At 46.3% G+C, this 16628-nt stretch overlaps 1 protein-coding gene and 1 pseudogene across 1 annotated transcript; one reads left to right on the top strand and one right to left on the bottom strand.

Moving 5' to 3' along the window:
• Window positions 1-8630: 8630 nt before the first annotated feature.
• Window positions 8631-9176, bottom strand: LOC116589384 (annotated as a pseudogene).
• A 2903-nt stretch (window positions 9177-12079) lies between these two features.
• Window positions 12080-15245, top strand: LOC116589383 (spermatogenesis-associated protein 31D1-like). The gene is made up of 3 exons (XM_032341355.1): window positions 12080-12101; window positions 12195-12255; window positions 12524-15245. The coding sequence occupies exons 1-3, from the start codon at window positions 12080-12082 to the stop codon at window positions 15243-15245; spliced, it is 2805 nt and encodes a 934-aa protein (XP_032197246.1).
• Window positions 15246-16628: the final 1383 nt, after the last annotated feature.

Below are 16628 nucleotides of genomic sequence, written 5' to 3'. Positions count from 1 at the left end.
CATCAAGTCAAAACCACCATCCCACCAAGCATACCAGTTCCGCAAGATCCTAAATCATTGAATCTCAAAGAACAACTCTTGCATGAGTTAAAGCTTATGCTGGAGGACAGGGAGCATAGCAGGGCCAAGCTCAATACACTGGCCTGCCCCCTGCCTCAGATCATTGGACTTCTAAGGCCTCACTGACTCATGCCCCGAGTGTCTCCCTCAGGGACACGAGAGGTTCCCAGGTGTTGTGCGTCCCTCCAGAGGACACAGGAATTCCTATGGAACAACAGCAGGAGCCCTGGGTCTCTAAGCATGTCATAAGAAAGTGCCAGAATAAGAATCCCCCACCCGCCACAGAGAGCATGAGGCCTCTGGAATCCAAGGCCCATGAGCATGGTGAAGGGAATGCAGGACTGGGAACATCCCAACCGAGAACAGACACTTCCCTACTAAAGCCGAGGCACTGAAGAAGAGGTTCCCTACTCAGGACTCAGTATTGAAGGTAAAGCTGGGAAGCAGCCTTCCCAGATCCTATCACAGAAGGGTCAACTGCCTCCTGAAAGCCTTTCACAGAAGGGTATTTCCGATGGCAGAAGCCTCCTCCTGAAAGCATTATCGGTTAATTTTTTTTTTTTTTTTTTTTTTTTTTTTTTTTTGCAATGGCTTACTCCTGGGATAAAATGCAAAGGGTAAGAAAACTCCCAGGAGAAGCCCAGTCCCCTATCATCTGTGGAAAGCAGAGGCCTACTTAATGGTAGAGCTGCCTTTACCGGGATGCCCAAAGCTCAGAAAATCATGACAGCTTTTGGGAAGTTCCAAGAGGAGAGAATGGGGCATCTGGCATGCAATAGGCAGCACCTGCCCTCAGCAGCCCATTCTCTCCCCAACCCAAGTTTGGGAAAACCCAGAAGAAAGTACAAGTGCAGGCCCAGACACAGCCTGTCCCAGGGTATCCTTTCAACTACAGGGTTCCCGCCTGTACGGAGACAAATACCAGGTCCTGCCAGCAAGAAGCTGTCTCTGCTGGCCAAGGCCTTCCTGGAAGTAACAGCTCAGAAACAAGGAAAGACAGCCCCAGAAAGTTGTGGCATTTAAGGACCAGATACCACATCAGAAGTATCCGCTCTTCCATGCCCGTCAGGGATCCTGTGCCCCACCCAAAGGCCAACTGCGGGCATCAGGCTGCCCAGTGACCTCCGGCCACTCTCACGACTCCTGAAGGCACTGTGTGCAGAGATGTGTCTCTACTAGTTAGACGTAAAACTTCTCCAGAATTTCTGATGAGAGGGTTTTGGGGGGCATTTCTTACCCCCAAATAATCCCTTGTGAGGAATAAATATTTCTCTAATAAAGTGATGTCTGTTCTGTGTACTCTCTTGGGAGCATGGGTTTTGGGTAAATCAGCTCAGCTGCCACTGGTTGCTTCCTTCGGCTTCTAAACGGTGAACAATCTCCAGGACCTCTTGGAAAATATGTAACATATGCCCCCAAAAGCCCATTCCCTCTCTGATGAAGTTTGAGGAGATGGGCTCTCTCTCCTGTCCCATGGCTTAGCCTTACTGAAAATGTATAGTAGCTCACACCTCTCTCATTGAATGTTTTACACCCTTTTCAGCACGTCTTCTCTCTCTGAGGAGGATCAAAGACTGGTATAGTTTTCAGAAAATAATGAATAAGCCACTGTTTCTTCACTGTTATTGTGTTACAGTAGCTTAATCATCATTTAGAAGTCAGTGATCAGAGGATCCCTCAGGTGGATGAACTCTGAATAAGAGTGTTTTTTGGGGGTGGGGTTTGTTCGGCTTGATCTTGGTCTGGTTGGGGTAGCATCAAAGAATACCCTAGGTGATGCTGAAGAATCCATCCTGGTTCCACCCGAAGTGCTTCCCTCCCTGGGTGTTTCATCACGCTGCTGGACTGATGTTTTTTGCAGAACAATAGCATCATTTAACTGTTAGTTGTAACAATTTTGAGAAAGCAGGTACCACCTTCCAGAGTAAGACACCTTTGAAGAAATGAAAAGGTGAAAGAGGGAACTTGCTGGTAGAACAAAATTTTATGCCTAATCACCCCTTCTCAGAACCCTGTCCCACTCCAGGCTCTAACATCTATGCGGACAGACCAGCCAGTAACCCAGCCTGCCGGGTCCTACATCATCTCATTTTAGAGTCCATTATGGCCCATCCGGTGCAGAGCTTATTACCAGGAGTGCTTCTGCCATCGGAAATACTACAGTCTGACATTCTGTCCTTTTGCCTCATGCCCCTGTCCTCCCAGCTTATATGTCCCTGTGAATTTTTCTACTCCACATCATCCACTTTCCACTTCTTGCCTCTCCAGCAAGGCCTTCTTCTTTTCCTCACTCTACAAGATAGAACTGATGGCTTGTTGGGAAACCAACATGTGAAAAGCACCAGTGCAGCTTAGGAAATAGAGTCCATGGCACTGGAACAGCGTTATCTCGTGACATATGGTAGCTGCAGTTGTGGTGAGCACAGCACAGCATAGAGCACTACACCTGACACTAATGTGATCTGCATCAGCCCCACTTCAATTCAAAACACAAAACAAAACAGGCTCCAGTACAGGTGGATGACCCCATCTAATCCCCTTCAGTCCTTCCTGCCTGGCAAAATCTTGTCTCTCTGCCTCTTTTAGAAATGCCTTTCTGGAGGTAAAAGATTATTATTGCATTAAACCTCCCATGTCAAAACTGAGTCTACTCACACCTGAGTCTACTGATGCCACATGAAATTCAGCCCCAGCACTACCTGTAAATCATTCATTCACTCCACAAATGCTTATCCAAGACTTACTAGCATGAACAAAATAAATGGAGTTAGGTCACTATTTCCTTAGTACATTCTCTCCTCAGTGTACTCAGATGTAATTTATCTTATATTAAACATTATCTGACAGAGAGCAGGAGCACAATCAGAGGGAGTGGCAGAGGGAGAGGAAGAAGCAGGCTTCCTGCCAAGCAGGGAGCAGGACTCAATCCCAGGACACCAGGGTCATCACCTGAACTGAAGACAGATTCTTAACGGACTGAGACACCCAGGTGGCCCTCAGATCTATTTCAGATTTCCTTTACTTCCCTCAAACTTAGGCCATCTTCGCTTACTCAGCAGATGTGCTGGACCACAGCTCACAGAGCCAAGAAAGCAGTGACCGAGCCTCTCACAAAACAAAACAAAACAAACCCAAATCCTGTCCCCAAAATCTCCCCATTGTTATTTTTCCTCTTCCTTCCTGTTATAGGGAAAGAGGTTTCCTTCCCAATCTCAAAGGAAGTATACTTTCTGAAATGTCTTTATTGAGACAGAGTTAACTTCTAGTCTTGATGGACTGATCCACCCTTGCCAGGTCTCCTTCTGACCCCTCCTCCCTGTCCTTAGGAGGCACCCAAACTCTTTTTTATTTATGGTTTGACTACATCTTTTTTTTTTTAATGGTTTTTACTACAGAAACATGTCCAAGAGCACATATAACAATATAACTTCCCACATATCCACCACCCAACTTGCACGATTATCATTGGGCGGGTGTGATACGCTGGGATTAAAGTGCAAAAGCCCCTTTGACACATCTTGCCATCCATCTCTGAGACATATGCTCTGTGTTCACGTCAAAGCTCTCACATTTCTTTGAAATTTATCACCTGTGCTGCACACTTATTCACAACAGGTGTATGCAGCATTGGTGTCAAAAAGGCACTGGGCTTTAGAGACTGTTGGCCATCAGTTCTGCTCTGCCTTATAGTCTGCCCTGAGGAGCCATTTAAATGAATTCCTCCACCCCACACAAGAAGCCATCTTAGGGAGCAAATACAGGGCAGAATTTCACTGTCTGCGAATCACTCAGTAACTGTAATATGATGCAAAAAGGATAGAAGAACACCATATATGTTGTCAAAGACTTGACATTGTGTGTTTTGAAATACTTAGAAGAAAAATATGTCCTCTTACTTTTCAAATAAACTACTGTGTTTCACCTATAATGGAGTAGATCAAACACTCCCCTCTTTCCCAAAATGCCATTAAAAGTAAACGATTAGATGAAAACTGCTCAATATCATTAACCATCAGGAAAATGCAAATCAAAATCAATATTGACCCAAACTTCACACCTACAACGATGGCTGAAATCAAAAGGAATACAAATGTTGGTGGGAATGTGGAGAAATTAGAACCCCCATGCACTGTTGGTGGGAATGAAAAATGGCACAGCTAATTTGGAAACAGTGTGGCACTTGATCAAAAAGTTAACCATAGAGTTAACATATGACCCAGCAGTTCCACTTCTTGGTATATACTCCCCAGAAATGAAAACATAGGTCTACACAAAAACTTGTACACAAATGTTTATAGCTATCTTATTTATGAGGTCAAAGGACAGAAACAATTCAAACATCCATCAATGGAGAAATGGGTAAATTAAATATAACATATTCCTATGATATAGTATTTTGTGGAATATAAAAGACCAACCCATGCCACAACAGGGATGAACCTTGAAAACATGTTAAATGAAAGGAGCCAGTCACTAACGGCCACATAGGACTCCAGTCACATGAAGTGTGAATGGTGAATAGTGAAATCTACAAAACAGAAAATAGATTCATCTTAGAGCTCGAGGGAGGAGAGCGAGGAGAATGAGAGCAAAAGTTTGCAGATTTGTTTCTCTTAAGTCATGACAACGTTTTAAAAATTGACTGTGGTGATGCCTCTATTGAAAATCAAGGAATTATACACATTAAATGGGTAGATTGTATGGTATGTGACCTGTATTTCAATAAAGCTGTTAAAACAAGTAAAGGGTTTAAAAACAAGTGCTTAAGGATGACAAGAAGGAGAGCATAAAGAACAAAAGCGGTCAACACATTTTTGGAAGATGGAAATCTGACTAGGAGGAGTGGAAACTGACTAGCAGAGCAAAGAAAGTGCCGGCAAGTCAATGGCACGGCAAAACCCAGGAGAAGAGCAACCTGGTGGCACCAGAGAAAAATGAAATTAGGGGTTCTGTGTTAGTAAACATGTAGAATTTTTGTTCTTTGTTGTTTGCTTATATTGCATATAATTTCTAATTTCTTTTAATGGGGGCACTCTTTGCGCATTTTGTAAAACCTTGTTGAAATGTTAGCATGTTTCCAGTGTGCAGAGAGGATCCCAGGTTTCCTGCATAGGACAGCACCTGAGACAGCTGTTTTAAAGTTGGCATTGCACACATCTGGGCTCGGAGTATGGTGGAGGCACTAGCTTCTGGAATCAAAGTCATTAATATCAAAGGTTGGGTTAAATTCATTTTTTAAATGTATTTGAAAATAAAGTTGTGGAAAAGTTGCATTGGTCGCAAAGCCATAGATGGTAAAGCCATATACCCTTTATCCAGATGTACCTGTTATGATTTTGACATGTTTACAATCTCTCTCGCCTTCCCTCCTTCCCCTTGTTTCTATATAGGAAGACATATATATGTCTATGAAAACTGTGCACACATTCTTGAATATTGGAGAATATATTTCATTCATCGTGCATTTTCTCCATGAATATTTCATTGAGTATTTCTTAGGAAAAAGAATATTCTCTGACACCACAGTTATCTCCTTCGGTAACTGTCATATGGACATAAAATTTTTAACTAATTTCCCACTCACATTCCATTTTGATCAATTTATTAAATAGTGTCCTGCGTGTGTGTGTGTGTGTGTGTGTGTGTGTAAATCTCTTTACAGGATTGAGTCCTGGATGAAATACTACATCCTGTTGCTGTGTATCTTTAGTTTCCTTTATTTATTTATTTATTTTTATTTATTTATTTTTATTTCCAGCATAACAGTATTCATTATTTTTGCACCACACCCCGTGCTCCATGCAATCCGTGCCCTCTATAATACCCACCACCTGGTACCCCAACCTCCCACCCCCCGTCGCTTCAAAACCCTCAGATTGTTTTTCAGAGTCCATAGTCTCTCATGGTTCACCTCCCCTTCCAATTTCCCCCAACTCCCTTCTCCACTCTAAGTCCCCATGTCCTCCATGCTATTTGTTATGCTCCACAAATAAGTGAAACCATATGATAGTTGACTCTCTCTGCTTGACTTATTTCACTCAGCATAATCTCTTCCAGTCCCGTCCATGTTGCTACAAAAGTTGGGTATTCATCCTTTCTGATGGAGGCATAATACTCTATCCCCAGGGGTACAGGTCTGTGAATCACCAGGTTTACACACTTCACAGCACTCACCAAAGCACATACCCTCCCCAATGTCCATAATCCCACCCCCTTCTCCCAAACCCCCTCCCCCCAGCAACCCTCAGTTTGTTTTGTGAGATTAAAAGTCACTTATGGTTTGTCTCCCTCCCAATCCCATCTTGTTTCATTGATTCTTCTCCTACCCACTTAAGCCCCCATGTTGCATCACCACTAGTTTCCTTTAATCTGGATCAATTTCTCACCCCCTTTTAGAACAAGGCCAGGTTTGAAAATAAATTCATTGTGCCATATTTATAACTCCTTCTCACCTGGAAATTTTTGGGGTGGAACTTACCTTGCTTAGACTTTAAAGGATGTTTTTATAGTTGTGAGTCCTAGGGGCATTAGGGACAGTTAAGACCACACTTTCTATTTAAAAACAATTCCAGAAACTCAAAGATATGTGGAGGCATTTTTCTTAACAGACATACGTACATCATGCACTCAAGGGAGGGTATGTGAAGTGGGGTGGTCTCAAAGTGTACCTTCCTTTGGAAGAGATAGTGGTGAAGCTTTAGATGCAGGATAAAGGAAGGAAAATAGGAACTGTCATTACAGGCAAACCCTCTTCAAATGGCAGGGAAAGGATTGGGTGTCTAGGGCCAAGACAGACTCATCAGCAAGGGAATGTAGGCGAGTCAAGTAAGGAAATGATACAGCGCTGAATTTCAACAGTTCATAATCTAAATAATGAAGCTGTAAGAGTGCCAACTATTAAATGACTAGGTAGCATGGGGAGAAGAAATAAATACATATAGCCATCAAAAAATGACATTATCGTTTAAAATTGGTAGAGATGACAATAAGGTATTTTGGTAAAAAGGTAGAAGGCATGTGGGAAAAATACTTTTCTTGGAAGAAATAAACATAAGTGTCATTCAAAAAAACAAAAAGAAACTTGCCACCATTGTATAGACAAAGTGGATACTCTCAGCCACGCAGCTGCTCTAATTTTAAAACTAAGATGGCTTTTTAGGATATCACTTATTATTTAAAACAGAGGTGTTGAGAAACTTGGGGATTTCATCATCAGTGCTCTACGGGTTACAGCTGAGTGAGGCACTTACCCTCTCCGAGCTTCAGTTTTGTTCTTTCATAATAGAGACCCAGTAATACCTGAGCTGCTTACATCACAGAGTGATTGTGAGGTGCCTCCCAGTAAACTTCTTGAAAAAGTAGCAAATCATTTACACTTGCTGTTAGTGTAGGAGGAAAAGTGCTGGGAAGCTCCCCTACTGAACTTCAGTAGAGGTTATTTTTGGTGAAATTAAAGTTATACCTTTCAGGTCTTGTTTCCTTAAGTTTTGAAAGCACGTCTACTGGGTTCTGAGAAAAGTTCTAACTCAAGGCACATAAATGTACATAAGCATATCTGACCCACATATGCCCTTTTAAAAGAGAAAATCCGTTCTTCGACTATCTTCTCAGAGAGTCAATAATTTCTATCAGATAATCGCAGAGATTAGACACGCAGGGTGGCCTTTCTAAGGAGCATGGTGTGTGTGAGCATTTGTGACCCACTGTAACTGTTACTTTGTTCCTCTGTTCCAGAGATTACCTGCCAATTCACAAATGTGGCAGGATACCTGTCCTGTATCCTGTGTAACCCTCACCCTGCTGCTCCCTAGAACAGCTCCATGAGCTCCTTAAGGACAGAGACCAGGACTTAACAGGTGTTTGTGTCTCTGGCTTTCAAGGTAACCATTTATTAAATGAAAATGTGGCTGAAAATGCATGTCAGGTTGAGAAAGAAGTGGTGCCTCTTGGCAGGTCTGATCTTCCAGGCAGGTGACCTGTTCGTGCAGAACTGAAGGGAGACTCTGCTGGGCCAGGGGAACGGCTGTCCTACCCTTTCACAGAGGACCAAGGTAATAATGCTAGGCCAGGGGTGTCAAATAAAGGGCATCCCAGTCTGAGAACGACATGAGAAGTTAGGAGGCAGTTCAGAGGAGAGCTGTCCTGAAGATAAAAGAGTTTAGAAACGGTGGAGGAAGTGTGGAGGGAAATACCAGGATTATTTGAATCTGACAAAAAGGAACCTTGAAAAACCCTCACAGGGAGTTGATTTTCAAACATATATGTGGGGATGATAACATAGGGTGCAGCATCTCAACCACTTTTCCTGGAAAGGCAATCCTAGGAAAGGATATACATGGCCCACAAGGGCAATCAGGTAAGGCTCTTCCAGACTACATTCTGCCGGAAGGCCGTGACCCTCCTGGGTCCCACCCTGCCACCAGAGGAGGGGATCCATGGCTTACTTAGCAGCCTGTCACCTATGCAGGCCTTTGGGGAGTTAAGGAACTGTATGTATGTGCTCCTCCCCCAAATTCACATGTTCAAACCCTAATCGCATTTTTTTTTTTTTAACAATTCCCATATTTTATTAGAAACAGGCTGTGGCTCCCCCAGCAAAGGCTCAGGGTCGGCTGGTGCATGGCGTCCAGGCCCAGACTTCACGGCCCGCTGCGGCTCCGTGCGGCTGGGCACAGGCTTCCGTTGACGCAGGCGTGGAAACGCGGGCAGACGGGCATACGTGTCTGCTGGCCAAATCCCACCCACAGTCTGTTGATCTCGCTCCAAAGCTCCCGGGGCAGCAAGGCCTCCAGCACCACCACGGGTCTTCTCCAGGGACTTGGTCACCGTCTTGGCCCACCCGAGTCTGTTGGCGATTCTGTGCACATGCGTGTCCACCGCAATGCCAGACACGGCGCCCCAGGCCACCGCCATGGCCAAGTGCGCCACCTTGGGCCCAACGCCCGGCAGTGCCACCAGCTCTGCCACTGAAGATGGGATGTCCCTGCCATAACGCTGCTGCAAGATGGCACTGCTCTTGGGAGGTGATTAGGTCATGAGGGTGGGGCCCTCATGAATGAGTTAGTAGCCTTAGAAAAGAGACCCCTGACACCTCTCACCCACTTTTTCTGCCACATCAGGTTGCAGGGAGAAGATGCACCTGTGAACCAGGAGGAAGGTCTCAACAGACACGGAATCTGCTATGCCTTGATCTTGGAAGTCCCATTCTCCAGAACTATGAAAAGTATATGTGTGTCATTTACGCCACCCCGTCTATGGCATTTGTTACAGGGCTGCAACTCACTGTGAAGGGATTTGTACACCTATGAGGGTATTGAGGTACAGAACACAGTAATTTAGGTTGAGCAAGTACAACTGGGGTCAACATTTTATGAAAGGATGAAATAAAAGGAGAAAACACTTTATTCTTTAATTTGAAGTATACTGGATTGCTTTGTCTAAGGATGTGTGTGTGTGTGTGTGTGTGTGCGTGTGTGTTAGATAGTCCCCCAAAACTCTATGCAGTTTAACTTCACTAACGTTAGGAATACAAGTGCTACAGGGATACCCCCAAGACTATTTGAAGTTTTAATTCCTTACATTTGTTTTCTATTGATTTTAGTTAGGGGATTATTGAATAACACATTATTGATTTTAATTGTGTCAGCCTCATTGACTGAAGATACTAAAGGCTGAATAAAGCAAAAACTGAAATGTGCCGTGCAACATGTAAAAAACAAAGTGTGAAAGAACTTTACGGTCTCTATCTCGGTTCATACAAGGCAAACATTTTCTTTTAAAAGTTTTATTTATTTGACAGAAAGCACACAAGCAGAGAAGCTGCGGGCAGAGGGAGTGGGAGAAGCAGGCTCCCTGTGGAGAAAGAAGCCAGATGTGGAGCTTGATCCCAGCACCCTGAGATATTGTCCTGAGCTGAGGGCAGTTACTTAACTGACAGAGCCATCCAGGTGTCCCAGGCAAACACATTACATATGAAAGATGTATCTGAGGACCTGTGGGATCCTGAGTATAAATATCAGGAGACAAGCAAAAATTCCAGGTAGCCTTGCAGACATTCAAGGCATGGAACTAGTTAGACCCAAGTCAAGGTCTCAAACACTAAAGGGGGACCCAAGTAATATATGCATAATACATGGAACAAACAGAAAATTTCATAAATTTCATAAGCGATATAAAGGAGTAGGAAAATGGGATGGCAAACTTGAAGGACCTAGGAGGAGTGGAGAGGTCTTCTGAGCTAGTGAGTGGGGCAGGGGCTGGGGACACACCTTGTTCAATTGTCACCTACCCCACCCTCAGAAACTCTTTGTGACCCTGCTCTGTGATGTAAGCCTGGGGAGGATATATATTCAGCGTGTGCACAGTCTAGGCTGTCTTGTGCTTCAGACAATGGCGTTCAAACACTGGAGTGTTCTCCCATTTCTGAATGGCGATACTAAACCATGTCTGAGCTTTGGCTCAACATGCCTAGAGACTGATCCCAACATCACCTTCCTGTGTGGGTTGGGATTGCTCCTTCTGTTCCTGTGCTACCTGGTGGGGATTCCATTACCAACTCGGAAAACCAAAACCACCCAAAAGGTAAGAAATATTTGCGGGGGGTGGGAGGCCTCAACCTAGATTATTACGGTTTCCATTTCTAATCCCAATTAATCTGTTTTTTAAGATTTTGTTTAAGAGAAAGCAAGTGAGCAGAGGTGGGGGGGGCACGGAGGGAGCTAAGCAGGGAATGCAATGTGGGGATAGATTCCAAGACCCTGGAATCCTGACCTGAGCCCAAAGCAGACACTTAAGCAACTGAGCTATCCAGAAGCCCCCAATCCCAAATTTTAAAACGAGTTTGATAGAATCAGAGAAACACCTAAAATGGGACGTTTTAAGAAAACAGACATTCATTCCTCTAGGAAAAGAGGCCTGGCAGGGGACGGGTTAAGGAAGGACTAAGGTTTCTACATGAAACTCACAATCTCCTGGGTTTGGTGGCAGGTTTTGGGTAAAATCCCAAACACAGGGAATCTATAGTCATGGATTGGGTTATTTTGAGAGTATGGGGTCTGTGTAAAAAAAACAAAGTTTCCCAGCACTTGATCATGAGGCCCTTCCCCAGGTCAAGCGTCACTGGATCAAGCCTTCCTTCATGCTGGGCTGAGGAGGAGAATAGTCCTGAGCCTCTGAGAAGAGAGTGGGCTCTGAGCTATGACTTAGGATACAGGGTCCCGCCTAAGGGAGCACAAACATGACTGTCAGCCTTCATTTTCTATGTCCTCCTTGAACAAAGGAATTCTGACTGAGAATACCAAGTGTGGACCTCCCAGACAAAGTCCTCAGACTTGTTCAAAGTAGCAAATATTGAAAATATCTTATCACCTCAAAAACTGAAAAAAGCAAGGAACACAACGTTCTGTGAATTAAAAGTCACAGGCTCCTTGGAGAAAGAATGTCTCCATTTCTGAGAGGAGAGTAAGACATGGAGTCCAGCCTCCCTCATTCTTTTTATTTTTGTTCTAGCGTCAGGGCAGAGCCAAGAGGAGAAGGAAAGGTGGGACTCTGGAAGGTAAGGTTCTGCCTATTCCAACTGAGCTCTCCAAGACTGATCCTTGCCGTCCTCTCCATGAGGGCCCAGTCCGTGAGCTCTGGGGATGTGAGCCTCTGGGTACATTCCCTCTCAGAAAACAGAGGCCTCGGAGGAGAGGCTCATGGAAATGCAGCCAGAGTGCAAAACCCTTCTCAGATTCCCTGCTCTGACCACTACTGAGCATGAGGCAGTGATGGATCTGGACAATGAGTGCTGCCCAATAGGTGGCCGTGTGAGGTGTCAAGAGTCAGAACTTCTGTCTCCTGACTTTGTGAAAGCTCTGTGACATCACAGATACTCCGAAGTCTTCCCTCAGGTAACCACAGGCCCCTCTGCTTCAGAGAGGTGGTCTGATCATCAAATGGGATAATTTACATGAAAATAGTTTATACGTGAACCAAGATTACTAACCAGCTTCACATCACTGGACATTTGCCCTCACCTATGGATTATCAGGGCCTCCAGAGTCCAAGAGCCCAAGGCCGTCCCATAAGAGGACTCCTGTAGTATTGCCTATGTTTCTACTTTCACTACATAACCCATTCTCCTGGTTTCCCAGGTGATAGATGGCACCGAAGAGAAGCGGAAGACATCCGGAAGCTGATCTCTGTTTTAAGAAGGTGACCATTCTCTCCCCTTCTGTCATGATGCCTCTTAGGGCACATTTTATAGAATTACAGGATTCAGTGCAGTCTGTCATAGCCATGGGAGGGGGTTGCCATAGGAACAGAGAGTGGGGTGAAGGCTACTGAGTACTCTGGGAAGTCATAATGGTGGGGCACTGTGAAGGGACAGCAGGCTTCAGGTGGCCCCTCCCTCGTCAGGCCTGCATGTCCTCCTCCCCTGGTTCTGGACCAGGCTGCATCTTTGTACCTCTGTCTCCTGCAGCCCCCTCGGCCGGCATCATGATACCATCCACTTTCGTCAACTGTTATGTCCAGACCCCTCTTGTGAGGTGTGTAATAGCACAACTGCTGAGATCAATCAGCTGGTGTTCCTGCAGGCCCTGGAAGATTCAACTCCCTTGGCTTCCACAGCTCCTGTGACTACTTCATCGTTCACTCGCTCCCCTGACTTCTCAGCAGTCCCTCCAGGAGACCCAATATCAGCTCCTCTTCCTAAGCCTTCCCCACCACCTGCTTCCATCTTCTCACCTAACCCAGTGATCCCTGTGGCAGACTTTTTTGCACCCTCGCCACCGGGTGATCCTTTGCCACAAAAGCCTTTTCCTCCCTTGGATTCCAAATTCCCGAGGGATCATTTCCCACCCCAGCCCCTTGCCTTTCCTCCTGTCCAACCACATCACGCCCATACAGTGGGCCGTAGTGTCCAGACAGAGACAGTGTTTCTAAGTACCACCTTCTCTCTGGACCCTACCCTTTCCCAAGATGTCAGCCTCTTACCGGAGTTGTCTCAGAGGGTGAATCCCACTGAGACCTTTGCTCGTCATCCCACACCACCAACCCGGTCTGCTTCACCACCGCCAGACTGCAATTTAACTGTGCCTCAATCCAAACCGATTTCCATCTCAAGGAAGCCTGTTCCACAGAGCTCACCCCCAGATAGCTCTGGTGGGTTCTCTCCTTATGTCTCCAAAATCCTAGGCATTGACCCCTCCAGCTTGTCAATTTTAGACCTCCGTTGGTGGCAAACTCATGCCACAGGCTTTTTCCCTTCAACCCTGGCTCCACGTGATTTCCGTCAAGAAGTCCTGGCCCTCCATTCTTCAGAGGCTTCTTCCAGGGGAGACCCTGCAGCCAACCTTGTAGAGCCTGGTGACCTCTCACTTCTCAGTCCTGATGCCCTGGCACTTCTAGAGAAACAAAGGCAAAAGAGGAGTGACTTCCTCCTGTGGAAGCAATCAAAGGGATCTTTTGCAAAACAAACAATTGTTGATACCCATGATTTGGCATCGTCCCTCCCTTTCTGGAGCACCACAGACCAATCAAAGGAGCTGCATATGCATCAGCAGCGCCCATATCCTACAACCTGGGAAGAGGACCATTTACAGCAAACCCCCATCCAGCTCTTCTGGGGTCTCCAAACTCCACCTAGCAAGTCCTTCTTCCCTGCTGCTGATGCCTCAGGTCACATCTGGAATGCCTCCCCAGAGCAGGAATCCCCAGTAGTTCCCCATCCACTTCCTCCATCCTTGCCTGAGAACCCGCCTCAACTCCTGCCTCAAACCCCGCCCTTACCTAGCCCTCCTGTCCAGCCCCAGGCCCACCTTCAATCCCCAATCCCAATCCTGCCATCTGGTCCTCTACCTGACATCAAAATCTGTGGAGTGTGTGTTCACAGACCTCGGAACGAACCGGAGAATCTCACTCCAACAGAAAGGCAGCATCTGGAATGGAACGTGTTGCAGAAGGTACAGAAACGTGTGTGGGGTTTACCCACTCTCGTCCAAAGATCCCAGGAGGACTACTGTCCTTCAGCTCCTAACCCTTCTCTCAGCCACAAGGCCACCAAGGCCCAAGTGGTAATCTCTATCCCCCCTGGACAGTTTCCTCTGAATGAAGAGCTTCGGAGAAAACTTGAGAGTCACCTTCGAAAGAGGCTCATCCAACACCGGTGGGGCATTCCCCGCAGGATTTATGAGTCTCTCGCGCTGATGAGCCGTCCCAGTACAATTTCACAGCTACCTGAGTCGCAGCGCTTTCGTGGACGCTCGTGGATCCCTAAGAGTGCGAACAAATTGAATGACACTGAAAGCATCAGTGACGAGGACTCAGAAAAGCTTCATCTAGAGGACGGTGAACTGGACAAGGACAATGACAACCTGAAGAAGGGTCAGGAACACAGCTCAGAGAATGGCCCAAAAGAGGATCTGTTGAGTGACCTAGAGAGCTCTTCAGATAAGGACATGGGGCATGATTCTGAGAGTAAACTTACTAGTCCATCAGAGAACAGCTCCACGGTGTCTGTGGAGACTGCAGGTCAGACACAACTGGAAAATGTCCTGAAAATACATTTGCACAAAAAATCTGAGGAAGTCAGTGAGGGTCATCTCCCTGAGACTGTGCATCATTCATGGCATACAGTAAAGCAGACATCACTTCCTTCTGAGAAATCCCAGGCTGAAATAACACAAAGACGTTTGCCACCATCAGAGTTTGAGGTTTACTCCCTGAATACCTGCCAGGAGCTTCCCTTTGTGGAACCTAATGTACAACAGATGCTGGAATCCCATATTAAAAGGTTTCGTTGGAGGATGCTATGGGGCCTTCCCTCCAGGGTCCTTGAATCCATAGAGATCTTTAAATCAAGAAAGGCCACATCTCCTTGGAGCCCTTCCTGCTCCACCAAACTGATTCCTGCAGCAAATTCTAAACCTGGGGGCGTCAGCCCCCTTAGAGGAAGCTTGAGATCTCTCCATGCAGACAAAGCAGGAACGGCAAATTCAGCCTCCATTCTGGATCATCCTCGCCCTGCCACCTCAACTGTGGGCAAGGAAGAGCAGAGAATTCTGAGGCAATCATCCTCCAATATCCACCATCTGCTTGTAGAGGATGTTCCAAAAATTAAGCATGAGAGACAGACTCTTAAACCTGTCAAACATGTCAACATAGCCAACAGGTGGCCCCCAAAGCCGCCAGCAAGGCAATGAGCCAACGGATAAGAATTACAATTCCAACAGTAGCAGAGGAGGGCAACAAGGCATAAAGATGAAGACTCCTGAACGATATTCAGGACCAAGGAATTTCATACACTTCAATCACAACCCAGCATCTTGACAACCAACAAGCCAGTTAGCTCCCAAATTATAAAGGGGAATGAGCATCAAGTCAAAACCACCATCCCACCAAGCATACCAGTTCTGCAAGATCCTAAATCATTGAATCTCAACGAACAACTCTTGCATGAGTTAAAGCTTATGCTAGAGGACAAGGAGCATAGCCAGGCCCAAGCCCAATACACTGGCCTGCCCCCTGCCTCAGATCATTGGACTTCTAAGGCCTCACTGACTCATGCCCCAAGTGTATCCCCCAGGGACACGTAAGGTTCCCAGGTGCTGCGCATCCCTCCAGAGGACACAGGAATTCCTATGGAACAACAGCAGGAGCCCTGGGTTCCCAAGCATGTCATTAGGAAGTGCCAGAATAAGAATCCCCCACTGACGGCAGAGAGCATGAGTCCTCCGTGTTCCAAGGCCCAAGAGTGTGGTGGAGGGGATGCAGGACTGGGAACATCCCAACTGAGAACACACAGGTTCCCTACTAAAGCCGAGGCACTGAAGAAGAGGTTCCCTACTCAGGACTCGGTATTGAAGGTAAAGCTGGGAAGCAGCCTTCCCAGATCCGATCACAGAAGGATCAACTGCCTTCTGAAAGCCTTTCACAGAAGGGTCAGCCTCCTCCTGAAAGCATTATTGGTTAATTTTTTTTTTTTTTTTTTTTTTGCAGTGGGTTACTCCTGGGGTAAAATGCAAAAGGCAAGAAAACTCCCAGGAGAAGCCCAGTCCCCTATCATCTGTGGAAAGCAGAGGCCTACTTAACGGTCGAGCTTCACTTACCAGGATGCCCAAAGCTCAGAAAATCATGACAGCTTTTGGGAAGTTCCAAGAGGAGAGAATGGGGCATCTGGCATGCAATAGGCAGCACCTGCCCTCAGCAGCCCATTCCCTCCCCAACCCAAGTTTGGGAAAACCCAGAAGAAAGCACAAGTGCAGGCCCAGACACAGCCTGTCCCAGGGTATCCTTTCAACTACAGGGTTCCCGCCTGTAAGGAGACAAATACCAGGTCCTGCCAGCAAGAAGCTGTCTCTGCTGGCCAAGGCCTTCCTGGAAGTAACAGACAGCTCAGAAACAAGGACAGACAGCCCCAGAAAGTTGTGGCATTTAAGGACCAGATACCACATCAGAAGTATCCCCTCTTCCATGCCCCTCAGAATACCTGCGCCTCACCCAAAGGCCACCTGCGGGCATCAGGCTGCCCAGTGGCCTCCGGCCACTCTCACGACTCCTGAAGGCACTGTGTGCAGAGATGTGTC

This window comes from Mustela erminea, chromosome 4, assembly GCF_009829155.1.
Source record: "Mustela erminea isolate mMusErm1 chromosome 4, mMusErm1.Pri, whole genome shotgun sequence".
Lineage (NCBI taxonomy): Eukaryota > Metazoa > Chordata > Mammalia > Carnivora > Mustelidae > Mustela > Mustela erminea.
The sequence above is the reverse complement of the archived record's forward strand: the minus strand, read 5'-3'. Positions and strand labels throughout refer to the sequence as shown.

Bases quoted from the DNA above. Each gene is read 5' to 3' on its own strand.
- LOC116589383 (XM_032341355.1), top strand. From the start codon at position 12,080: ATGGATTATCAGGGCCTCCAGA. The intron at 12,102-12,194 runs GTCCAAGAGCCC...CTGGTTTCCCAG, and splicing joins GGATTATCAGGGCCTCCAGA to GTGATAGATGGCACCGAAGA. The intron at 12,256-12,523 runs GTGACCATTCTC...TGTCTCCTGCAG, and splicing joins CTGATCTCTGTTTTAAGAAG to CCCCCTCGGCCGGCATCATG.